Below are 23,265 nucleotides of genomic sequence, written 5' to 3'. Positions count from 1 at the left end.
ACCCCCAATCCTCGTAAATGTTTTAGACTGTTACCACATGCTAGAAAATTTATTTCTAAGTGTCTTAAATTCATCTTTGGCAACCTTATTGCTGTTTGTTTACTTTTAATTTGCGACTTTTCGTCAATATTATAATTTAATTGTTGTTGATAATTTAAACAAGGTATGCATAGGCTTATAATTGGTAAAAAAAAGAAACAAAAAATTGAAAAAAAGAAACAAATAGGCCTAAACTCAGAACACAAGACGGTCACGTACATTTCAAATACTGAAAGGCACACAATACTCAGTTTTGTTTGAATCATTGCATTTTGGGTTATATTTTTCCAGATCTGCTGAAAAGCACGCATGTTTGTGTTTTGAAAAACGATGTTGCAACATACTAAATGAAATTGTTAACATACTGTCGATGGATATATTCGGAATAGATTTATGTTCAGTTTCAATGGCCAAACACGAGCATATGTTAGATCATAGCAAAATACGTCTGACTCTTAATTTTTTTTGTCTGTACCCTTGCACACAGGTGGAAGTAACTAGGCTACGACCGGTGTCAATTTCAGCGAAACAGCTGAAAAAAGAATGGTAATGAACTGAGGTGGAGGGGACTCCCCAATAATATGTGAAATGAACGTTACCAAAGTGACGTGACATTCATGTAGTTGATGACAAATAACCTCGTTTGTTACAATATGATTTCTTATATTACTGCCTTAAAACGCTTCATTGAAATGAATTTTATGTCAATAATTGCTTTTTTTTCAAAATTTTCTTATTACTAATTTACATATTATTACAAGCTTGAAATGTACGTTACCTACTCATATTCTGAGGCAATCGTATCTTTATAGTGGTGTTTGCGACATATAACACAATGTGATTACACAGAGAATCTTTTTTTTAATAAACTGAATCAAAACAATGAATTTTTAGATGAATTTTAAGCTTTTTATTAAACAGAAATATATCTTGAAATGTACGTTACATTTACGTAGTTTTCTAAATCGGCATGGATATATGTTAAAAAAGATAGTAACAACAAAATAGAATTTTTCTACATGTACATGTTAGGTTCCAGTATCTATAAAAAATGACAAGATTCCAAACTGATCGCTCTAAACAAAACAGAGAGAAGAATTTAAAGCATATATTAAAAAAATGTTTTTATACATCTGGATTAAAAGTAACCATTGTCTTTTGAAAGGAAAAATCAAACGCACATTGGTATGCCGAGAAAATATGTTGCTGACAGAGTTGGTAGGATGTGCTGGTGTTAAGATGAGCTATTCCAATTGTGATTTTAATGACTACATTTTTTTTTACATATCTTTTTGGACATTGAAGAAAGAGTAACGTACATTTCAAGCTACATTTCTGAATAAAATCACCCTCTGCTTTATCGTCTTGTCATTATTCCATGTATTATAATTTGATGAAAAAAAATCTGGAAACAAAATCTTCAGATACTTTCTTTCAAAGGTAATTGATAGAAAAATTGTTTTCTTGAACTTCATTTTTTTAAAAATCAGAGAGGCATTTGTGCCCTTATATTGAGAATGGGTGATTTACTTTTCAGGGCGGAATATGCATTTTTTTGTAAAGGATGACTGCGCTTAACACCGTGATTATTAGAATTGATAAATAACAATGACATGTGTTAAAAAAACGAGACGACCCTTTTTTTCTTCTTATTTATTCTTTTTGTCACAAAAAGATGTACTAAGGTATCTTAATTACAAGGATTTCAAACGTAATTAACAGTATGTGCCCGGCCATGTAGGTTCAAGCGAATTTTAATCGATGCCTGGCAATTAAACGTGTCAGAGCACCTTTTCCTAGTCAGCAAGGAAACAATACAACACCTCAATTCACAATGTGTACACTTTAAATACAACAAATGGATGGGCGCCTCCTGTAGTCTATAATAAGTCACGTGACGGAGCTATGTATTCACAAACCTGAAGGAAGATGTCTCGTGGTGAATTATAATATATTCAACGTGTCAAACTCCTTGGTTACTGAAAGAGAGAGAGAGAGGGCAATTTAAAGAAGAAGCATTTTTTAAAACCATGTTCACATGTTTGTCTATTAATCTCTTTTTAACGCATTATTTATAGCAATTCACAACTTATGTTAAAAGGAGCATGATATTAAAAATATACACTGACTATGCATAAAATAATCTTTTTAAAAAGTATGTGTTTTCCTTACCCTACGAAGATTGAAGAAATTGTGCTGACCATTAAACAGATTCATACTTCGTGAATGAGACCTTTATTTATTGTAGTTACTTAAAGTTGTAGATTAAATGTCGATCATTGCAGCAATTAAAAGAATAAATATGTGTCATTTTTGAAAGTTAATTTTGACGCAAAATTCGTATGTCCTTAATTAAATGCAGAAATCCTTTATTTTATAACTATGAGTATCAAAAAAGTTACGCCTATAGCATTATATACGGATATATAATAAAGACTTATTTTTATATGGAAATTACTGAAACTGTGGTTCTCGGGACTCGTTTGATTGACACAACTCTGCACTTTCACAAAGTAAACTTTATCCTTAAAATTTAAGAAAATTATTAATGCTGTGTGTTGCTGAAGAATTTCTAAACTATCACAGTAAAATGTGAGACTAATTGTCCAGTAATGTCAATCCGTGCTCAATGTTATGTGCAAATTTAAGTTTGATCTACAGAACAAACCCGGTGTTGAACTAAGCGTGTTTATGCCTCCTATGAGAAATATCAGCCTGATAGTGCAGTGAAAAATAACCAAACACAGATATGCAGTTTTGTCGAATATGTCATTTAATTCAATGACATAAAGTAAAAGGTAAAAACAAATCATTAAGGGGGATCACCTAATATTAAACAATACAGGTTACATGTACATAGGTGAAAGGTACAAGTGTGATCCCCCTGAGCCTGATTAGAAATTTACATGCAGTGAACATATCAGAGTACATGTAAATATGCATAAAATATAACATAAATGAGTAAATCCAGTTTTTTTTTCAAGGCACTACCAGGCTAACAAAAATGGCGCAACAAAATCAAGGATTTTGATTGGGTTACTCTGTCAAGAAATTTAAGCATGCGATTTCGCAATGAAAGGTTATTTGATAATTGCGCTGCGATAAAGGCGCATATCCTGCAGACTGCGCAGAGATATGCGGAATTATCCTAAGGTGTAAAATATATTTCTCATAGCGGCATCAATTGAATTCTCTGTGATAATATTGTTATTAATAAATAAAATAAAAGCAATACAAGTTTAATGCAATGAGCTAGTTGTATTTCTCCGTTCTTTCTTAACTGAATAATGTTTGTTATCTCAATACGTTCTATACTAATAATGAAATATGAAAAAAGGTTATGTTTACATTTATTTGTTTATGATTATCAATTTTAATTGTGTATTGTTTATTTTAGGCCCACTGTCGACATATTCAACTGAACAATAAACTTATTCAAGGACTACATATGTATTAATTCCCTTGTGTTACAAAATTGAGTAGAAAAAAAGACATTGTATCAAAATATAATTTTTATGGTGAAACGACATTTTATAGTGAACTCGAAATGAAAGGCCTCATAGAACCTACTACTTTGTTTTTATATTCATATTGATTAATATCATATTTTGATATTTGGCAAAATACATTAAGTAGCTAAAAACTGAGAAAGGAGGACAGGATATCCGCTATTCCAATGTTTAATTACTTAATTTGTGATGTCGTTATTTATCTTTAACTGCATATAGGGTGAATGTGTTGAAATATAGTCGAAGGCAGACTTCAAACAGCAACAAAAAAATAACGACCATATTAACATTTCAAATTCTATACATATCCAAAGGTTGTGGTTTATATAAAATATTACAATCTTTTTAATGCAAACAAAATTTTATACTAATATTGATTTAGAAGAAATGAAACGGTGTAAGAGATAGAAAATATTAATATTAATAATTTGCTACTGTTTTTTTTAAACATAAAAATAGAATCCTTAGTCCGATTTATATAATAACAAAATCACAATTCGAGCGGTGTTTAACTAGATAAAAATCCTTTTATTGCTGACTGATATCAAAACTTGTTGTCACGTGATTTAAGGGCATCTCCAAGTTTCGATCTGAAACCTGTTTCTTCATCCTTGCCCCCTTCCTCTGGAAAGTCTATGTAAGATTTAGAGTCAATCAAATCCATGAATGTGAACGGTATAGACTTCATGACGTCTTTTTCTAAAGCCACCAAAAGCAGAACATTTTCACCATTTCTGGAATAAATGGCCTCCATGCGTGCCATGTTTAGTTCAAACATGCACCAGTATGAATGTAAGAAATGTGAAGTGATGACACAGACGGTTTTCCTGCTATTATGAATTGCATTGGTAATATTATCTGCTATCCCTGTTCCTGGGATGAAATCACGATGGTGTATACACAACTTTAGATTGAATTCCTCTTCCAGACGCTTAACAAGGTCGATGACGAATGTTCTGTCTTTCTCGGCATAAGATACAAATGCATCAAAGTGAAACAAATCTAATGTTTCTTGTCTTTTTTGATTGTCTTTGTACTTTTCCCTTGCGACGTAATACATGTATCTTAATTTCCACCTGTATCTATAAACAATACGACTGATGGTGATTGTTAAGATAACAAAGATTAGTGACGTAATAATCACGATGATAAGAGTATATGAGGAACACTGCTTGTCCAAGAGTTCGAGTAATCGATTATCTGAGAAACGAATCTTAGTGAAATTCGTTAAAGTACATAAATAATCATCAAAATGAAGAAAAACAATATTCTTTGAATTGAGAACCCATTTCACGAATTCTACATTACCACAATCGCATCTCAACTTGTTGCCCCTTAAATTTAAAGAGATGTGCCTTTCATGTGATATTGCGTGCAACATTTTTCTAGTTTCCATATTTATTGACGATATCTGGTTATCAGAGAGGTCTATATTAGACAAATGAACCATATGGTTTATGGGCATTGTAAATTCACCAAGAGAATTATAGCTCAGGTTTAACTGTTTAAGTTGAACTAGATTTTGAAATATTTTTGCTGGAAGTCGAAGAATCCTGTTTCGAGTTAAATTCAAGGAAGTGAGCATCCTCAGATTTTGAAATATTTTTCCATCGACGTCATTTTCAAGATTTTCACCGAGTGCATTATATGAAAGATCAAGATGGGACAAGTTTCTAAAATCCTCAAAAAATCTTGGTGAGATATAGCTGCAAAAATTATTCGAGAAGTCCGCATAAATGACACTTTTCATGCCAGTAATGGGCCCATTCAGTTCATAGATAATATTGTTTTGCAAATAAAGCTTTGACAAGGTAGGTTTACCAAAAAATTTGAATGAAAAATCTTGAAGAGTCATTTTATACATGTTGTCGTGAAAATACACTGTTTGGAGTGTAGAAGGCAAGAAGAAAGTTATATTTTTCGGTCTCTGTAAAGGCATTTTCTTTCTTTGGCCCAAAACCTGGTTTTTTGATGAGCTTACAGACACCTTTCGAATATCATTGCAGTCCATGAGAATGTCGTCTACATTGAGTTGATGAAAAGAGGACTGGAAACTCGCATTGATGGACATGATATTTGGCAAATCACCGAATTCTACTAAATAAATCTCAAAACTGAGTCTATTATTGGCCAGACTAAGATGCTTTAGGGACTTGGGTAGCTCAGACAAAACACCCGCTTCTAGACTGTTGATGCGATTTGATGCCAAATTCAGTTCCTCCAAATGTGTCTGTTTAAGTCCAATTAGGTGGTATCTTTTAACAATGAAACTTACGCCGTATGTACATTGTAGATTCTCAAAATTTAAAACGCGAATAGCAGTAGAATTTCTCAAATCTCTCGATATATTAGCCAAAACCTCAAGAGTAAGCTCCTGATTTCCGGAAATATCAAGGTGCAGAAGATTAGGAGAGTTTTGAAAAGAACCTAGCTCGATTATCTGTAGTGAATTACGTGAAATAGATAAATTGCGTAGATATCTGTATTTCTCTATTGATTGTTGATTCACGATTCTCATCAAATTTCTTGAGAGGTCCAAGTAAGTGACATTTAGAGGCAGATTTGTAGGAAAATTGTTTAATATGTTATTAGCAAGAATAACCCCTATGACGTCATTACTAAAGGTAGGTGCTGATGCAAGTGTAAGGTTTTCGCACATCGCCCATAAATCTCCATTTATTTTATGACATACACAACGTTTGTTTGACGAACATTCCAAAGTTTGAACGCGAATACATGTTGCTAAAATGACGAGAAGACACACTTCAATAACTACAAAGTTCATAATGCTACAAAAGATAAAAACAATACAGCTACAATTGCATCATCTACCTCCACAAAAAAGTACTTATACATGTATGTATAATGATAAAAAATGTATGTTAATTGACACTAACTTAAGAATATCTATTGATGAAATATAATGATTAATATATCTGCAGGTATTCCTTTTTTATTTTTTGTTTTTTAGTTTTTGATATTTGTTTCGGTTTTAAGTTTTTTTTTTTTGCTTTGTTTTTAAGTCGAAAATTCAATTTCCAATCTTTTCGATTTTTAATTATTCTTTTTATTTTCATTTTATTAAATCATGAAGCTATGTTTAAGTTATCATAAAACAATGTTTTGGGGTTTTTCATGAAGAAAATACAACAATATTTAAAAAGTCAAATAAATAAATACCTAATTACACTGTATGACAATACGAGGATTGTCCAAAAAAGTTCGAGGACAATGACGTTTTTGTGAATATAAATGGTTCTATATACATCTTTTGTATATATCAAAATATTTCTTTTGAAAAAAGAAATTAGAATGATTTAATTTTTATTGATAGAACGTAAAATATTTGTAAAAATCGGTGTCTTTAAAGGTCGCGGATAGTGCACAAGGTTATAATGACATAACTTCTTATATAAAGTGTTCGAATTAAAATGATTATTTTCTATATAAGACAAATCAAAAATAAATAAAAATTTTATGTAACACAGATAAAAAGGATATAACAAATTAATTATATCTCAAGTTTCGCTTAATATATAGACATTACAAATACTAAACAAAACCCCTAACAAATATGTGTCAAAACTTGACAAAAAAGCAACGTCGGCCGTCTGCACGGGGCAGCGTCCGATCAAAAAAAGAGTTTTTATACGATGGAAACAACGTATGAGATAAAATATTTGTTAAAACAACTCAAAATTATTGAAATATATTTAGTGTATCAATTTGAGATGGGTATATACGATTTTTCAACGGTGTGTACAAATTCGAAGACACTATTTTAATTTAAAAACACATGTGATTTACGGAAAATGGAGATTTCTATTCATGACGTTGTTATAAATCTAGCGCAGCGTCGGACTGGGCTGTGGAGTTTGTGTATACGAAATGTTTATTTAGATGACGCTCGTAAATTTTTGTGCATTGTTTTGAATTTTAAAAATTAAATAAATTATAATCTATACTTAAAGATTATTGCTAGCACTTGGAAGTGCGTTGTGCTTTAAAAAAGAAATGAAGTGTGTGTCCGTGAACATGTGTTAAGGCAAAATCCAAATGTTTGACGTTATAATGAAATTAGCTTAACGTCAGACTGGTCCGTGCGCACAATCTGCGATCTTTAGAGACCCCGATTTTTACAAAAAAAATTAAGTTTCCAAAATAAGTATCAAACCATTTTGACCTGGTTTTTCATAAGAAATATTTTGATATGCAACAGATGCATAAAGAACCATTTATTTTGACAAAAAAGTCATTGTCCACGAACTTTCTTGATGACCCTCGTAGTTATAGACAATTGGTAAAAAAAATTAGGTTAACACACAAAAAAAAAATCAATTTTATTCAATTTTATTACTGATTAATCAATATTGCCGTAGAAAACATGAAACATGTTTTACTTGTGATTTATGTCTAAAAAAAAAATATGGTTTTATATGTTGATTTAACATTTTATAAACTTTATGATAAAAATGGATTTGGAAATAGTAAAAAGTATGAACGTTTGATTTCCTCCCGAATATTTCGGAGGATTTTCACAGAAAGGAAAAAAAATACCTACGTCAATAAATATTTTTTTTTCTTAAACAATTATATTGTACAGTGTATATGAGCCAAAAGAGGGTACAAGGAACATATAAAACAAGATTGTTTATGTCCTAAGACCATACTTTTTCTCAATTCAAAACAACCTATCTCTTGTAAACGACTAAATACTTAAACGTATTATAACGAAATCTGTGATTATGTTTTTTCTTTTACCATTTTAAAATGATTCAGCAACAGATCATGTAGGAAAGAGATCTTAAAATTATTTTCTTATTTCAAAAAAGGAAGTTGAAAAAATTACCTTGTTTTCCATGAATGCATTTTCTAAATCTATTTCTGCACTGAAAATCGCTACATTTTAAATGTTTTAATATTTACAGAACAATTATCATGCGTTTGTGCAAATACTGATTCATGTCTTGAAATTCATTGAATTCTGTTCAATAATGAAAAAGTAAACAGAAAAAAGGAATTAAAAGACACTATCAATTTACTTAACCTTGAAAACAGACAACCTGTGAAATTGAGCACCCTCGTTCAAAGTGGTAAAACCCGAGTAGTTTCCTCTCATTATATAAACTATTGAATGCATAATCACTAAGATTTTTTTGATATACTTTATGTTTTATTTTCCTTTGGAAAAAAAAAAGAGAAATCTAAATTTCCTCGTTTTTTAATGGTATGGAAAATGATGCAACATTACATAAGAACTTGTAAAGAAAAAAAATAAATATATGTTCTCCAAGCCATCTCAATATGGTTGAGCAACATAGTGTAAAGAAATCTTTTAAAAATATACATATAGTATTATTGCATTTATTTCAGGTTGTCTGTAAATATATACCGTTATCAAGGCTTTTGATGTCATATTATTGTTTGATGCTAATATTGATGGTGTTATATGTATTTTGTTGATTTGTAATAATGATTTATTTGGTTGATTACTTAGTCTCTCAGTCAGTTGCATAATCCAGAAATTTGTCCGGAATTTTTTAATCGTCTTGAAGAGTCCTATCCCCACCATGTGGCGTAGGGAAACCTGATTGTTCATTTATGTCTGCAAATGCACACATTCATCAGGTACCCTTGTGGATATATCGTCACATTGAAGTTGGTTGTGAAATATGATGTTGACTGTTGTTACATGGATGTTGACTGATGTTAAGTTGATGTTGATTTGATAATATTTTCATATATATATATATAATTTAAAGTATATAGATGTATATTTAATTAATTGTTGATGTGTCGGTAGCATGACTAAGAACCCCAACCCAGCATGCTACTTTCCGTTTCGGACAACACATTAAATGATGTTGTAGGGGGTGAGCCCTGTTGTCCGTCGGCCTCAATATGATGTTGATTGTTGAAATACTTATCCGGCCACTGTGGCCAAAATCTGCCATACAATAAATAATAAAATTTAAATGTGTTTTTAATTCTAAAACAAGATTCTTAAGCAACGTTGCACAAACACGCATAGGGCTTATGTACGCCCATGTATGTTATGGATGTTTGGGTAGGATATCACATAAGACATTGCTCTCTTTGATAATTAAATTTCTTTTAAGAAGGAAATAAAAGAATTTTACCTTAATCCTCGGAGATACAATATCTAAATCTTTACCTGCACTTAAGATCGGTTTTGTTTTAAACGCTTTTACCGTTTTTAAACAGAATAATCATGTGTAAAGGCAATTACAGAGTCCAGTCTTGAAATCTATCGTCATTACTTTTATTTGGAAATGTTAACAAATGGGAATTTAAACAGTTATCACTTTGTTAAACCTTAAAATAGATAATCAATGTCAAATCCTGCTTAACAATGGTAAGACCAATGTGATTTTCCGACATTTTTTCTTACCCTTAGTTTTCTCTAATCAATCTTTTTATTCAAACTTTTGAATTCTTTTGAACTATAATTTATAGTGATCTATGAAACTTCACGTTAAGATAAAACTTAATGTTTCGCGGTTTATAAAGTGTAAACTGCCCCAAGTTATGTTATGTCGGATAACATAAGTTGAAATAAGCTTCATTCCTTAAATATCTGATTCTGAAACTTTTTTATAATTATTTTCAAGATTTGCAAATCTGCACTGTTCAAACTAGCTTTGGAAATCTAGGAAGTTCCTTGTTTTACCTTTTTACGAAAATTAAATAGTGATATTCTCAAAAAAATTAGACAGATATTGATACTTAAAAGTAGGCTTATCAGGGGTCACAGACACATGATATGACGTTCATTTTAGATGATACATGATTATCTCGTCAACTTATATTTTTGTGTTTCCTGTAAGCTACATGTATGATTTGTTGAGAATTGAATGAAGTTTTGCACTCTTGGATTTCTATGAATGGTATTCTAATATTTCAGAATGTTTTTTTCAGTCCTTTAATGCAAGGGTCAAATTTAGAAACCAGTACTTTAGGGTTACGTAACTGGTGTTCTGTTAGTTTTTTGAGGATGAGTTTTTATCGGTTTTCGTTGATAGGTTCTTTGATAGTAGGTTCAGTATCTGAAAAAGAGGAACCACGCCTTGATAAGTGCGTCCTGAAGTGTAGAGGCTACTTAACTTTCAAAACACTCTATAAGTACTTAACTACTTGCATAATTCAAATATATCTGCAGAAACATATCTATTATAAGTGATGTTTAAAGTGTTGGGTCTAATATATTTCTCACAACTTTGGTTGATGTCGCTTATTTATACTCAGAGTTAGAAATAATGTGTTTTTTTTAAATCAAATTTTATTTAGTGCAGGCAACGAGAAACAAGAAACTTTTAAAAAAGTTATAAAACACTGGTGCCTCATTGTGATTGACTTTAAAATAAAAATATCCCGAAAAAACGGACGTTATATTTGTATTCTTGACATTTTGTTGTATCTGCAGTTCATTTAATGCTATTTTTTTATTTTTTCATTATGTTTTGTTCCTCATAAATGTATCTTTGTTTTTTAAACAGAAAAAATGGATTCTAAAATTACATATTTAAATAGATCTTTTTGTTGTTTTTTTTTTTTTTTTGTTCTTCGTCCGATTGCATAATTCTTTTTATGACCATTTATTCTTCTCTGAGAATTGATGCCTCTCTGGGACTTAAATTTACATTATCACTTGCATTAAATAGATTAAAGCAATAGAGCCATTTGAACTTTAAAAAGCAAAATGTGAACGAATACATTGTATAATGACTTCACAAAAGTACTCTGAACAGGTTATGTAAAAGATTAATGGAATTCTTGATTGTAAAGGACAGACGATACAAACGTTTTTTTTTTCTTTGTATGAAAATCATCTCTCAGGTTAAGACAAGTAGATGATTCTTGATTTTTTTCTCCTTAGACATGGAAAATGAAATAAACTACGAAATATTATTCAATTCTTTAATAAAATAACAATTATTGTCAAATCACATTCAGTAAAGGTTTACAGATGAAAGCGATTTCACTTAGATCAGCTGTTTGTCACGTGACACGATTATGATCAGGAAAAAAGTGTAGGACTACAAAGGTCGTAAAAGTTCAACGGTATACGAATAATTGTTTACGATGAAATTTTGTTTCGTTTATAGAACAAATTCTTTAACCTGAAAAGTGCCAGGAGCAACTTCCTCATGCCCGGGAATAAATGAAATATTTAGCCGTCTCTTTGATAAACTTCGTACATTAAGATAATACGAATTGAAATAATGTAAAATGTTGGAAAAAATCAAAAGAACTTGCTCTCAAAAAAATTCAAAATTGTAGGGACAATAGCTACAAGTGTATAAAAAAAAATCATAATTTATAGTTAAGCAGATAACGTCGAACTTTTGTGGTTTTCCAGGGGTTGTGCCTGTGATTTTAGTACATTGATGTATAAATGTACATTATTACGGCTTTATATAAACCTAATAGCTTTTTAATTTTATAGGACTGGAAAATATTGATTAATGCATTCAGGAATATGACACACTTTTAGTCAGATCACGCCTATTTAGTTTCATTTTTCACATCTACAAGCTTCATTGATAGCTTTAACTACGTCTCAGGTACAGAGAAACTGCGTGTCAAGCTAGTCTATGACGTCATCGCAGTCAGTACAGCGAGATAAAGGTGTTAAAACGACAAAATAAGTGATACATTGATTTATTTTTACAATATTTATGAGAAATGACTGCATGTAAAAGTGTTTGAAAAAGAAAATAAGTATTTATTCGCCGATATTCATTTGAATAATTTTACCGTGACGTCATAATCGATTTCTCGAATTTCTGCATAAGCTCAGGTACTCAAGTGAGACCTTAGCCTAGCTGCGTTAAAAAATTACTTTAATTAGTTTAAAATATAAATAAATTATGACTCTGATTCATTAATGCATCATACAACATGATTAATCACCTTGAAGCTCATTTTTCTAATTAATAAAAAAAATCTGTCAGAGCATAAATATTAGATGCGCGGATCAAGAAGTAAACAAAAATTCACCCATAACGCATTGCGCCGCCATGAAATAGAAAAAAATAGACTGCCTGCAGCTTATAAGACGTGTTTGCATAATACAGTTAAAAAAAAACAGTGAAAAAAGATGTGTTTGTAAAACACTATGCGCCCGGCGGCAAAAAGGGTTCGAAAAAAATAATTTTAGCATATAGGTCACAGTCAAGGTCATAAGGTTATTGACCTTGGTGTCGTTTGAAAGAACTTAATTAGTGGGGTATGCATAAAAAATATGAAGTCTCTATCTTCTATGGTGGAAAAGTCATGATAAAAGTTCAAAAAAAGTTTTTATTAAGCATATAGGTCACAGCCAAGGACACAAGGTCATTTGAAAGAAATTTATTAGCAGAGTTTGCATGTCAAATATAATGTGTCTACCTCTCATGGTTCAAAAGTTATGGCGAAGATTAGAGTTGACAACAGACAGACAGACAAGTAGACAAACAGATAAACAGACAAACAGATAAAAAGACAGGACAAAAACAATATAGGCCCTAGATCCATCGATCCTGGCGCATAAATACATAATTTAATCAAAACATCTAGTTGGACATAATCTTTTTACAACATTTATACCATTAATTCAACAAGGACATCGTTAAATACGAAAGGATATGCATGTATTACACATACTCGTTCTACTTTTACTTTGCATTAGGTGTCATGAAAAGTGGTGAATCCAGTTCTAGAACATCACATAATAAATGTACAGTACATACGATCAAAGTGTGAATAATTTATTTTGTTAAATTTATATGCCGAGATTTGTATTTTAAATACAAATAAAATATGAAAACTTTAAATGATCAAACTTTACGATAACCAAAAGCAGGAAAGATTACATATTTCCTATCTCTGAGCTGATCTCTCAGTAAAGAAAGCCTGACTGATATACGTCTGATAATCTTTTTTTATAGCTAAAATAAGCTGAACCAAACATCTACAAGCCAGTAGACACTGGCAACTAGACAACTTGAGACACGTCTTACAACTGATACCTATTGACTACAAAGAGAGGTATGTTTAGTTGAAGAACCATTTTTTTAAATGCATTTTCTTTACATTCAGTGGGGTGCATCAAAATCATCTGCATTCGAGGCTGATCTAGTATAATAATTCCTAAAATTTAACCAACGTAAAAAATGTTCAGGAAGATATAAGAATGATTTTTTTCTTGAAAAAGATGAAAACAATGTTGAATTAAAGCTGAAAGACTCCGTCTTGAATATTTTAATAAATTTACTTGATAAAGTATTTTGTAATTCACAGATGTAAGTGGACCTAAATTCAAAATGACTCGAACCATCTTATTTTTGAGATTTGTATCTTTTTCTTTTAATTATAAAAGATTTGGATAATCCTGCATACCAAGCAATACAGGAGTATTCGATATGCCATTGTATTAATGTTGAACATAGAGTCATTTTACAAAAAAAAATAGTACCGAAAAAAGGAGTTTGTGGGTACAAAAATGGTAATCTATTATTTGCTTTCTGAACAATATAAAGGGATATTTCTTTTCAATGATATACAGGATAAAACCAATATTTTAAAAAAAAAAACATTCTGAGAGTATTGCATGAGCAATATATCTCCCCTACCGGGTGTCCCTTTTTCTTTAGTATATCACTTTTGAGTATGCAAAATTTATATCTTTTCATATCTTATCTCGCTTCATATTTACCAATTTTTTATAGCTAAAATAAGCTGTCACCAAACATCAACAAGCCAGTGTTTAACTTGAAACACGTCTTACCACCGTTACCCATTGAAAACAAAGAGAGGTATGTTTAGTTGAAGAACCATTTTTTAACGTATTTTCTTTTCATTCAAAGTGAGTATTTGGTGTTTACTTTTATTATTTTTAAGTATAAATAATAATGTGTCATTTCTGTTGACTAAAAATACTTTTTTTACAGTTTGCTGAGAAATGGGATTTTATAAAAGGGAAATGTCGATACCCACATCTGAACCTTCTAAATTGAACGCATCTCATATTGATGAAGAGACAGAATTGAATTACAAAAATATATATCGGTTTCTATTTGGCGGAATCATTCAGGGAAGCTGGAAAGAAACAGAACATGGTTCTTCAAACTATTATGATTTTCTAAAAGAATTTTCCGTGTCGTTCTATTTATTCAATGCAAGGGCTATTGGTTTGACATCGGAAGAATTTGAGAAATCAACGACGATTTTGGCATTGATTATCGGAATACTGGGTTTCGTTGGAAATATCGTGACCATCTGCACAATTTTATGCCATAAAAAGTTTCATACTCCAACATTTGTTGCCATCGGGTGCCTTGCATTTTTCGATATGCTTAATATCATCTCGGCTATGTTAGATAAATTTTCGACTTTGGTAACTTATCTTAAAATTCAACATCTTGTTTTCGATAGAGCTTTTGGGATTGCAATTGGTTATTTTCTACGTGATATACTTTTTAGCTGTTCAAGTTCACAAATTGTTTTCCTCTATATGATCAGATATTTATTAACAGTTCATCCCTTACAGAGCAAGATTCGACTTACCCCCTCAATTGTTTTGGCATGCTCTGTGATGATTTGTACTTTTCTTTCCCTGTTTTCAGCTTTCAGATTAATAATAATAACAACGATTATTAAAGATCCACTTCATCTTTATAAAATCATTCGTCTTATCTCCGGTATCATTTATACTCTTCTAGGGCTGCTTTCTATCTGTGCGATAATTATTATACACATCAAAAAAGAGAAAGCTTTAAAAATCTCTCCTATTACAAACAACATCCATAGAAAAATGAATGTCACTATTTCCATTATATTATCAGTTTTTATTTGCTTTCAAATTTCAGTTTTAATATATAACTCTGTTTTCTTTGCTTATAAGCTTCATAATGATAATAATAATATTTCAGAGACCTTTTTACTATACACATACTATGTAGCATTACTCTTCGCATTTTTGAATTTCTCTAGTAATCCTTATATACTCTTTTTTGCTTCACAGATCGTTTCATAACAAAAAGTAATCACGAACCATAAAAATAGTGAACTATTGAAGGACTTACTTTATTTGGATCGCTACCCTTTGCATTTATAATTTTTATATACTGATCTGTATTAAAATTTAGCAAGGAATTCAAAAGTCTAATTTTATACCCTTGATTTAGAAACTTTACGTATATGCATACCATCTAAAGTAATTCTACGAATTTCATTATAGCTTGTTCTTTTGCTTAACTGCAAATTATTCAGTCAAATTTATTTGTCCATGTCAAGAGTTGTCTCAATAAATAGATAGATTGATATATATAAAAGTGTGTTTTCCAATTGAATGTACTGAAAAAAAGAGATTTTTACATTTCATTATGTAAATTTTGACAAATTTTGTAAATTCAATAATCTTGTAGGAGGGCTGTCCAAGAAAAACACGAACATTTTCTATGTTTTTTTTGTGTCATTAGTATTATAAAGGTAAACTTGGTTTACATCATAATCAATATTTTTTTCATAATTCACAGAATTTTTAATAAAATATCTCTTTAAAAACATTTTTATTTCTGATTAATAAATCATTCAGAATAGCAGTCGGTGAAATACGGCTGACGTCAAAACGTCACTCGTGGCTTTTTTTTTCCTTTTTTTTTTAGAAAACGTGCATATTTTACAAAATTGTTGGAAGCATATATTAGACAGTGTCTATGATTTTTTTTAGCTTTCGAGTTATCCATTTCACAAAGGCAACAGTTAAAAATTAACAAAGGAATTTTTTTATTGGCTTTCACAAGTATACAAAGCTATCTATATATATATAAGCAAAACATATAAACACATCAACATATACACGGTGATTTTTCATAATTTCGCTCTTTTACTACAGTACAAAGTTTACTTACAACCGTGAAAGTTGTTTTATCTTTAAAAAAAGGAGGGGGGTGCGGTCAGCAGTAGTAGGGTGCGGTCAGCAGTAGTAGAAAAATGCATTTAAATATTTACAATCAAATGATTTAAATCCTTAGAATTAGCACATACCTGTATATACATTTCAAAATTTATTCTTTACGTAAACAATTTTCCACTCAAATCTAACCGTTCGCATAGTTAGCGGTGAGGCCTATGCTCGGCACTCAGGGCCTTTGAGCAGGGGGGATCTTTATCGTGTCACACCCGTTGTGACACGGGGCCTCGATTTATACGGTCTCATCCGAAGGACCGCCCCATTTAGTCGCCTTTTACGACAAGCAAGGGGTTCTGAGGACCTATTCTAACCCGGATCCCTACGGGGCTCCACTTATGATGTACAGCTTATAGACCTTTTGATTGTAAAACTAGTCCATCAAGGTTTGAAACTCTAGTTTTAAACTAACTTTAAACTATAGTTTTTAAATTCTTGGAATAACTTTCACCAAATCACAGTTACCAAGACTTTAGCTCTCCCTAAGCTTATACACTTTTTTTCTGCCCTGTTTGACCCCCCAAAAGATCTTTTCGAAGAAATGAACAGAATATTTTTTTTTAATTTATTTGGGGATACAAGACAGAAAAGCTAAAAGGAATACACTTATCGGAAGATATGAGGATGGTGGTTTAAATATGCTACACTTACAATCTTTCATTTCATATATCAAGTTAAAATGGGTAAAGAAGTATCTGACCGAAAGTGAAGGTGCCTTGCAACATTTGCTAAAATGTATTTACAAACTTGACAGTGTTGATTTATTTTTTATTTATGAACAAATGTAAAGCGAAACTTCAAGAATTTGTTAAAACTATTGATAATAGTTTTTGGAAAGATGTTTTTAAAGCTCTGATAAAGGTTAAGAGAAGTCCTGAACATGTATTAGATTACCTGTACTTAGATATAAGAAATTTTTTGGATGTTAAAAAGTGGGAATTTTATACAAAATGGGTTGAAAAAGGTGTTAAGAACTTGAATGATATAGTGTCAGAAAACGAAAAAATCAAATGTTTTAATGAAGTAAAAGATGTACTTGAAACTAACAATTTCTTAACCTATAATCATCTGATTTCAAAAATACCCTCAAAAATTAAAAGGCAGCTCATTCTGTTTAGAAAAAATAGAATTCCTGAAAATATTGAACCGGAAATATGTCTTGTACAAAAATTGTTATCAACAAATAATGTAAAATTTTTGTATCATATCTTGAAAGAAAAGGAGATTATAGCCTCAACTTCAAAAAAAGAAAAGTGGGAAACTTTATTAGATGTGTAAATCTCAACAAAAAAAAAAGAATGGAAATTCTGTTTGGTAAATGCATCATTTTGCACAAAAGAGACAAAAACAATTTATTTTCAATATTGATTACTGATGAATTATATTGCTACCAACTCCTTTCTTCATAAAGTCAAGCTGTCAGAAAATAGTGTATGTACATTCTGTAATATTGAAACTGAGACAATTATTCACTTATTTTATGATTGTATATATGTGATTGAATTTTGGAATAAATTTGGAAATGGTTTAACGTCATTGAAAAAGATAATAAAATATCCAAATGAACTGTTTTACTTGGAAATGTAGAAGGAAGTTGCTTGGAAAATTTTCTTATATTAGTTGCAAAAAAATTTACATGTATTTACTATTCAAGATCACAAGACAAAAAACGTTATTTATTGATGCAATAAGATTATTTAAGTATTACAGAAACATAGAAAAATATTGTGAAAAAGTTTTTCAATATAAGGACAACATACTCAGTAAATGGGAGTGTGAGTGTGTGTGATTGTGGTGGTGAGTGGGTGGATATTCTATGTTATGATATGTATTTATGTAAATGGAAAAAAGCTTCAAAATAAAACATAAAAAAAGCTTTGAAACACTTTTACTATGTATAAACCAGCTTCTGAAACATCTATTTGTGTCGTTCCCTTGACCCCAGCTCTTTTCCTATATGAACAGGGGTCATATCCCGCTCCACACAACACTGAGTGATAATTTGGTGCGTCGCATTATAGGCCGACGTCGCATTTTTGACAATTTATAACTTATAGTTTTTTGTTGATTTTAACGTAATATTTTTCTCATTTATAATGCCAGGGTATTATTTTTTTTTCCACACAAGAACTGAAGCACATTATATTTTACGTATACACGAATAATAAAAAAAACGAAATCATCGCTATCAATGCACATTTTGAAAGTCACCTGCGCCGACCAGTGATATTCAACACCCTTTAAATGTTGTTCCTTAACGCATATTAAGTTACAACCTTATGTTATTTAGCCAAACGACAAAATAATTTTGGTTCGGTTATTTATGAAATATTGAAAAAGCTCGCGTTTTTCTGGGACAACCCTCGTATAATGAGATTTTAAAAAAATCTATATTGCACACGGATTTAAATAAACGTAAACTAGAAACTAGTAACAATTACATTGTAGAAGAAACAACGTAATGAAAAAAAAATAGTAAAAAAAATGCCAAAAGAAGAACGTAGCTTCCATATCTTTATACAAGATGAATAATGTTCTCGTGTTGTGCAATTTTATTTGGTTAAATCGAGGTATTTGATAAAATAAAATTTTCTTTTCTCTTTTTTTCACTAATTGAAAGCAAATCAAATTATAAAGGACGTTATTAATAGATATTTAATTAATACAATAAAAAGGTTATAAGAGATCACACTTTATAAACTGCGAAACCAACCTTCAACATACAGCAATGTGAAAATTGTACATTTAAGATTCGGAAGTAATAAAAAAATAATGGGAAACACTAGTTTTAATTCTATATTTTGACAAAGGATTCTGCAAAAGTCAATGGAACATAGAAAAAAGCCTGTATTCAATGAGATGGTAGACCTGGGAATAAAAACTGCCTACGCGTGTTAAAGCAATGAAACACACATTCTAAAATATTGCCTTACTTTCAATTCTAATCCCTACCGGCAATTAAAATCTGGTCGCATTGAAAATAGAAAATGTCATAACTCCGTCAAAATTCACTGAAATTGAACTAAATTTAAACTTGATCTATCATCTAGGTAAAGTCACATAATATAAATCAGTTCAATATTCGCAAGCCTTAAGGAAGAAAATGCGGAGATCCCTTAAAAAAAAATGAAAAGGTCGTCAACGATACCCCATCAAAAATCCTTGAAGCGGAAAGAAATGCAAAGTTGTTCTGTGACACAACATTATACGCTCACATACCAAAATCAGCACAATATTTAGAAGCGTGTAGAAAATATGTATGGAGGAGGAACCAAGGGGAGAAACTGACAGACAAAGAAACAGAAGTTGAAGAAACCTAAAGCCCCCTGCGGTTTCACGGTAGTAGTAAGAATAGGGAAGAGTTTTGTTATGTTTCTGATATTAGGTCAGGTTTCTTAGTAATTGTAAAGAAATTTGGATCAACAGAAATATGTATTTAAAAATTAGTAATATGTCCATAGGAAATGAATGACCCACCAAGGGTTTGATAAGTAATGCAGCATAAAAAATACACGATAAGGAACACATCAATTTCTAAGACAGTGCGATGTCTGAAATCTAGAAAATTAAGCGCTGAGACTGGTTCGTTGTCATGAACATTAAAGTAAGATTATGATAATACCTTCCGTTAAATTGTCTAGAAAAACAAACAAGAATTTATACATAATGCATAAACTTTTTAGCCAATTTCAAGAATAAATTTAAATTTGGGAAACTGGTACAATATTCAGAATTCGAAGATTGATGATAAACCTGATGACTTTAACTTTTCTATCTTTAACTTTCCTTACTTTTGCAGCAAAATACCTTCATCGCCTGCATATGGATTTAATGTATCCCAGTGGACTCGATACGCAAGAGTATGCTCTACGTATGAACAATTTCGTAAATAAGGTAATTTATTGACAACTAAGTTAAGGAAACAAGATATCAGCAGCCTCGTTTAAAGTAATCATTTCGTAAGTTCTATGGTCAATACAATGACAATGTCAGCATATATAATTTATCATTGACTCAAATGCTTACTGACAATTTTCATACTAATCCCTAGTCCATTATTTATACACTGAGTTGAAAACGGATTTTCCCGTTTTCCAGACCATGACAAGGAGCACATGGCGGGTGTGACTGGTCGGCAAGAGATACTCACTCCTCCATGACACTTGATCCCACCTCTGATGTCTTGAGGTCCGTGTTTGCTCTGCTTTCATTCTGTATTGTTTTAAGGAATATTGGCCTTGAATATATTCCACAATAGATTTTGGGAAGTTTTACAAGACATTCAAATGCCCTTGTGTGAAGTCATGATCGTCATCTGGAATATTATATATTTCTTATGTTTAATTTATTAAAATGGTTCTTTCATTTTAAGATATAAAGAAAATTTCATTTTAAACGTATTAGGCAACGGACAGCCTTTTATTGATAAAGTATAATAAGAATTAAATCGCTATTAATAAGCAAAAAGTCCGTTGTCAGTACATGTTAAGTTTATCTGGTCAGGTGTCAGTTATCTTAACATGGAAGCTTATTAATAAAATGCGACAGAAATAATCAAGTATATATTTAATCTAAAAACATTGAAGCATATTGAATTTGATTTTGAACCTGGGGGCCGTCTTAAGGCAGCTCACACAAACATCCCAAATAGTGTGTGATGTTTTTATTTTCATTCATTTTCTTTTAAGAACTTGCATACTAGTATGCAAACATATACAATTCAAATGAAAAGAAAGATAAACTATTTACACAAATTTTTATTTTACAAATAACATTTATATTGAAAATTTATGTATTTACTTAATTAAGGGTAGAGATTGATAGGATCTCAGCCAAAAACTACCTTTGTACAGTGTGAGTGTTTTTTTTTTAAATCTAAACATAAATAGAGGACAAAAACCTCTCGACAATAATTTGAGTTCAAAAAAATTAGTTCTTCTTGGCAAGGAGAAAGATTTTTCTACACACCTTACTGCTAAGGGATTGATTTGTTGATAGTACGGATTTCTTGTTTAACGTCCGGTTCATCTTTTCACTCTATTGAGATGTCAACATATACCAGTGATGGGGTTAAAAATTTAACCTTTAATCGGCATTTTAGACCAGTGAGCAGTTAAGGTCTTTATCGCCCCAACAGCTGTCTTGACAGAGGCCTCGGTTTTTATTGCATGGGGAAAACCCCTTTTCTGGAACTTTTTTTAATAACATGTAATAATTTCTTTGGTTATATATTATATAATACTTTGAAATATGAAAGAAAAACAACATTTGATCTATTTAGCCGCATAATAATCACCAATCAAAATAAAGCAAAATTGATACTGTTATTTTCTACGGAAGAGTACTCGACGAAAACACCACTTATAATTTTTTTTTAATATAATTGGATAGTAATCAATAAATTTATAACAAAAGAAAGACACAGAGAAAAATCGAGATGCACATCACTTTTGTCATGTTATGTTTTGCTGTCGTCTGCTGTAGATCAAGAAAAGGCTGTTGCCTGCTTCAACCACTGCGCGTGCAATTGACAGAAAGCAGCGTTGTCTATTGATAACGTGGAGACATTTTTCTAGCGATTTGGGGAAAACATCAGACCGATCTTGTTTGCTAAAATATCGGAAATATATAATATATCTAGCATTTTCGGAACTCTTCAGTCAAAAAAATTACTTCGTAACTACTTCTGAATAAGGTAAGTCAGTTATATTTCGCTATGAATTGTTTATTAATGTTTTAGTACCTTATGAAATGAATTTTGTTGTTTCATTAGAAATTTAATATTTTTATCTATCTTGTCGGTCAATAGACTGGCAATTGACTGGCAATGTATTTCGGAATAACCGATCCAGGTTTTGAATTTATTGGTAACATCTCAAAGACATGGTACATGTAAGCAATCATTGTATTGCATCTTTGGACATTGCTTTAAAAATATATAAAAATTCAGTGGTAGGATATTTTAGTTAATTAGAACTACTTTAATTAATATATTGTGGAACGGATGAGACCGTATAAACCGTGGTCTCGTGTCGCAGTAGATGCTGACACAAAAAGCCATTTTATATATTAATTTCAATTCATTTGAATTCATAATGGTACAGGAACCTTTTGTAATATATGATTGTGAACACTTGATTTGGATGGTAAAATTGGGCAATAAAACAATTTATTTAATGCTTCAGCAGACCAGAAAATTTTCCCTTGGTGCTGGGAACAGCTCATGTATTCTTTTGACTTCGCCAACGTTAAATTATTGTATATAATACTCAATTTGAAATAATTTGACAATGCTCTTCATCTTTAAAGTGAATTGAAACTTCGTCCCCTAATATCCGTTTAAGCAACATTCAAATCAAAAATAAGGGAACAATGATATAATTTCCAAAACGTAGATGAATTTAATAAACCATGTGTACCGTAAACATTCGTTAATCCTTTCAAACATCTTTTTATTTGAATTTTTTATGTATTTGCTACTCTGAAAGAAAAAAAATAAGACATTGCCTTAGAAACAGTTGCACATTTTTTTTTTTAAATTTATGTGATTCCTTTATTTAAGTTTTATTTTTATGTAATAATTTTTACCTTATAATTTACGCTTGTTATGCAAATCATTCTTATTTAATCCAATTGAAATATTTTTCGCCTTAAAATTTTCCAAATTTGTGTTTGTGTCCTTTCCGCAAGGCATTTCTAATAAATCTTCGACCAGAATCGTTGACATTTTAGTTGTGTTTATGC

At 30.8% G+C, this 23,265-nt stretch overlaps 2 protein-coding genes across 2 annotated transcripts; one reads left to right on the top strand and one right to left on the bottom strand.

The window, feature by feature from the left end:
• Nucleotides 1–3,630: 3,630 nt before the first annotated feature.
• LOC134235769 (toll-like receptor 4) lies at nucleotides 3,631–6,333 on the bottom strand. Its single transcript, XM_062717916.1, has one exon. The coding sequence runs from the start codon at nucleotides 6,331–6,333 to the stop codon at nucleotides 4,093–4,095; it is 2,241 nt and encodes a 746-aa protein (XP_062573900.1). The 3' UTR covers nucleotides 3,631–4,092.
• A 7,207-nt stretch (nucleotides 6,334–13,540) lies between these two features.
• Nucleotides 13,541–15,585, top strand: LOC134235768 (uncharacterized). The gene is made up of 2 exons (XM_062717915.1): nucleotides 13,541–13,598; nucleotides 14,501–15,585. Exon 2 carries the CDS (start codon nucleotides 14,512–14,514, stop codon nucleotides 15,583–15,585), a length of 1,074 nt encoding a protein of 357 aa, XP_062573899.1. The 5' UTR covers nucleotides 13,541–13,598; nucleotides 14,501–14,511.
• The last annotated feature ends 7,680 nt before the right edge of the window (nucleotides 15,586–23,265 follow it).

This window comes from Saccostrea cucullata, unplaced genomic scaffold (genome assembly GCF_032062105.1).
Source record: "Saccostrea cucullata isolate Sc308-1 unplaced genomic scaffold, CSIRO_AGI_Scuc_v1 ctg18782, whole genome shotgun sequence".
Taxonomy (NCBI): Eukaryota; Metazoa; Mollusca; class Bivalvia; order Ostreida; family Ostreidae; genus Saccostrea; species Saccostrea cuccullata.
Note: the sequence above shows the minus strand (reverse complement) of the source record. Positions and strands in the feature narration are given on the sequence as shown.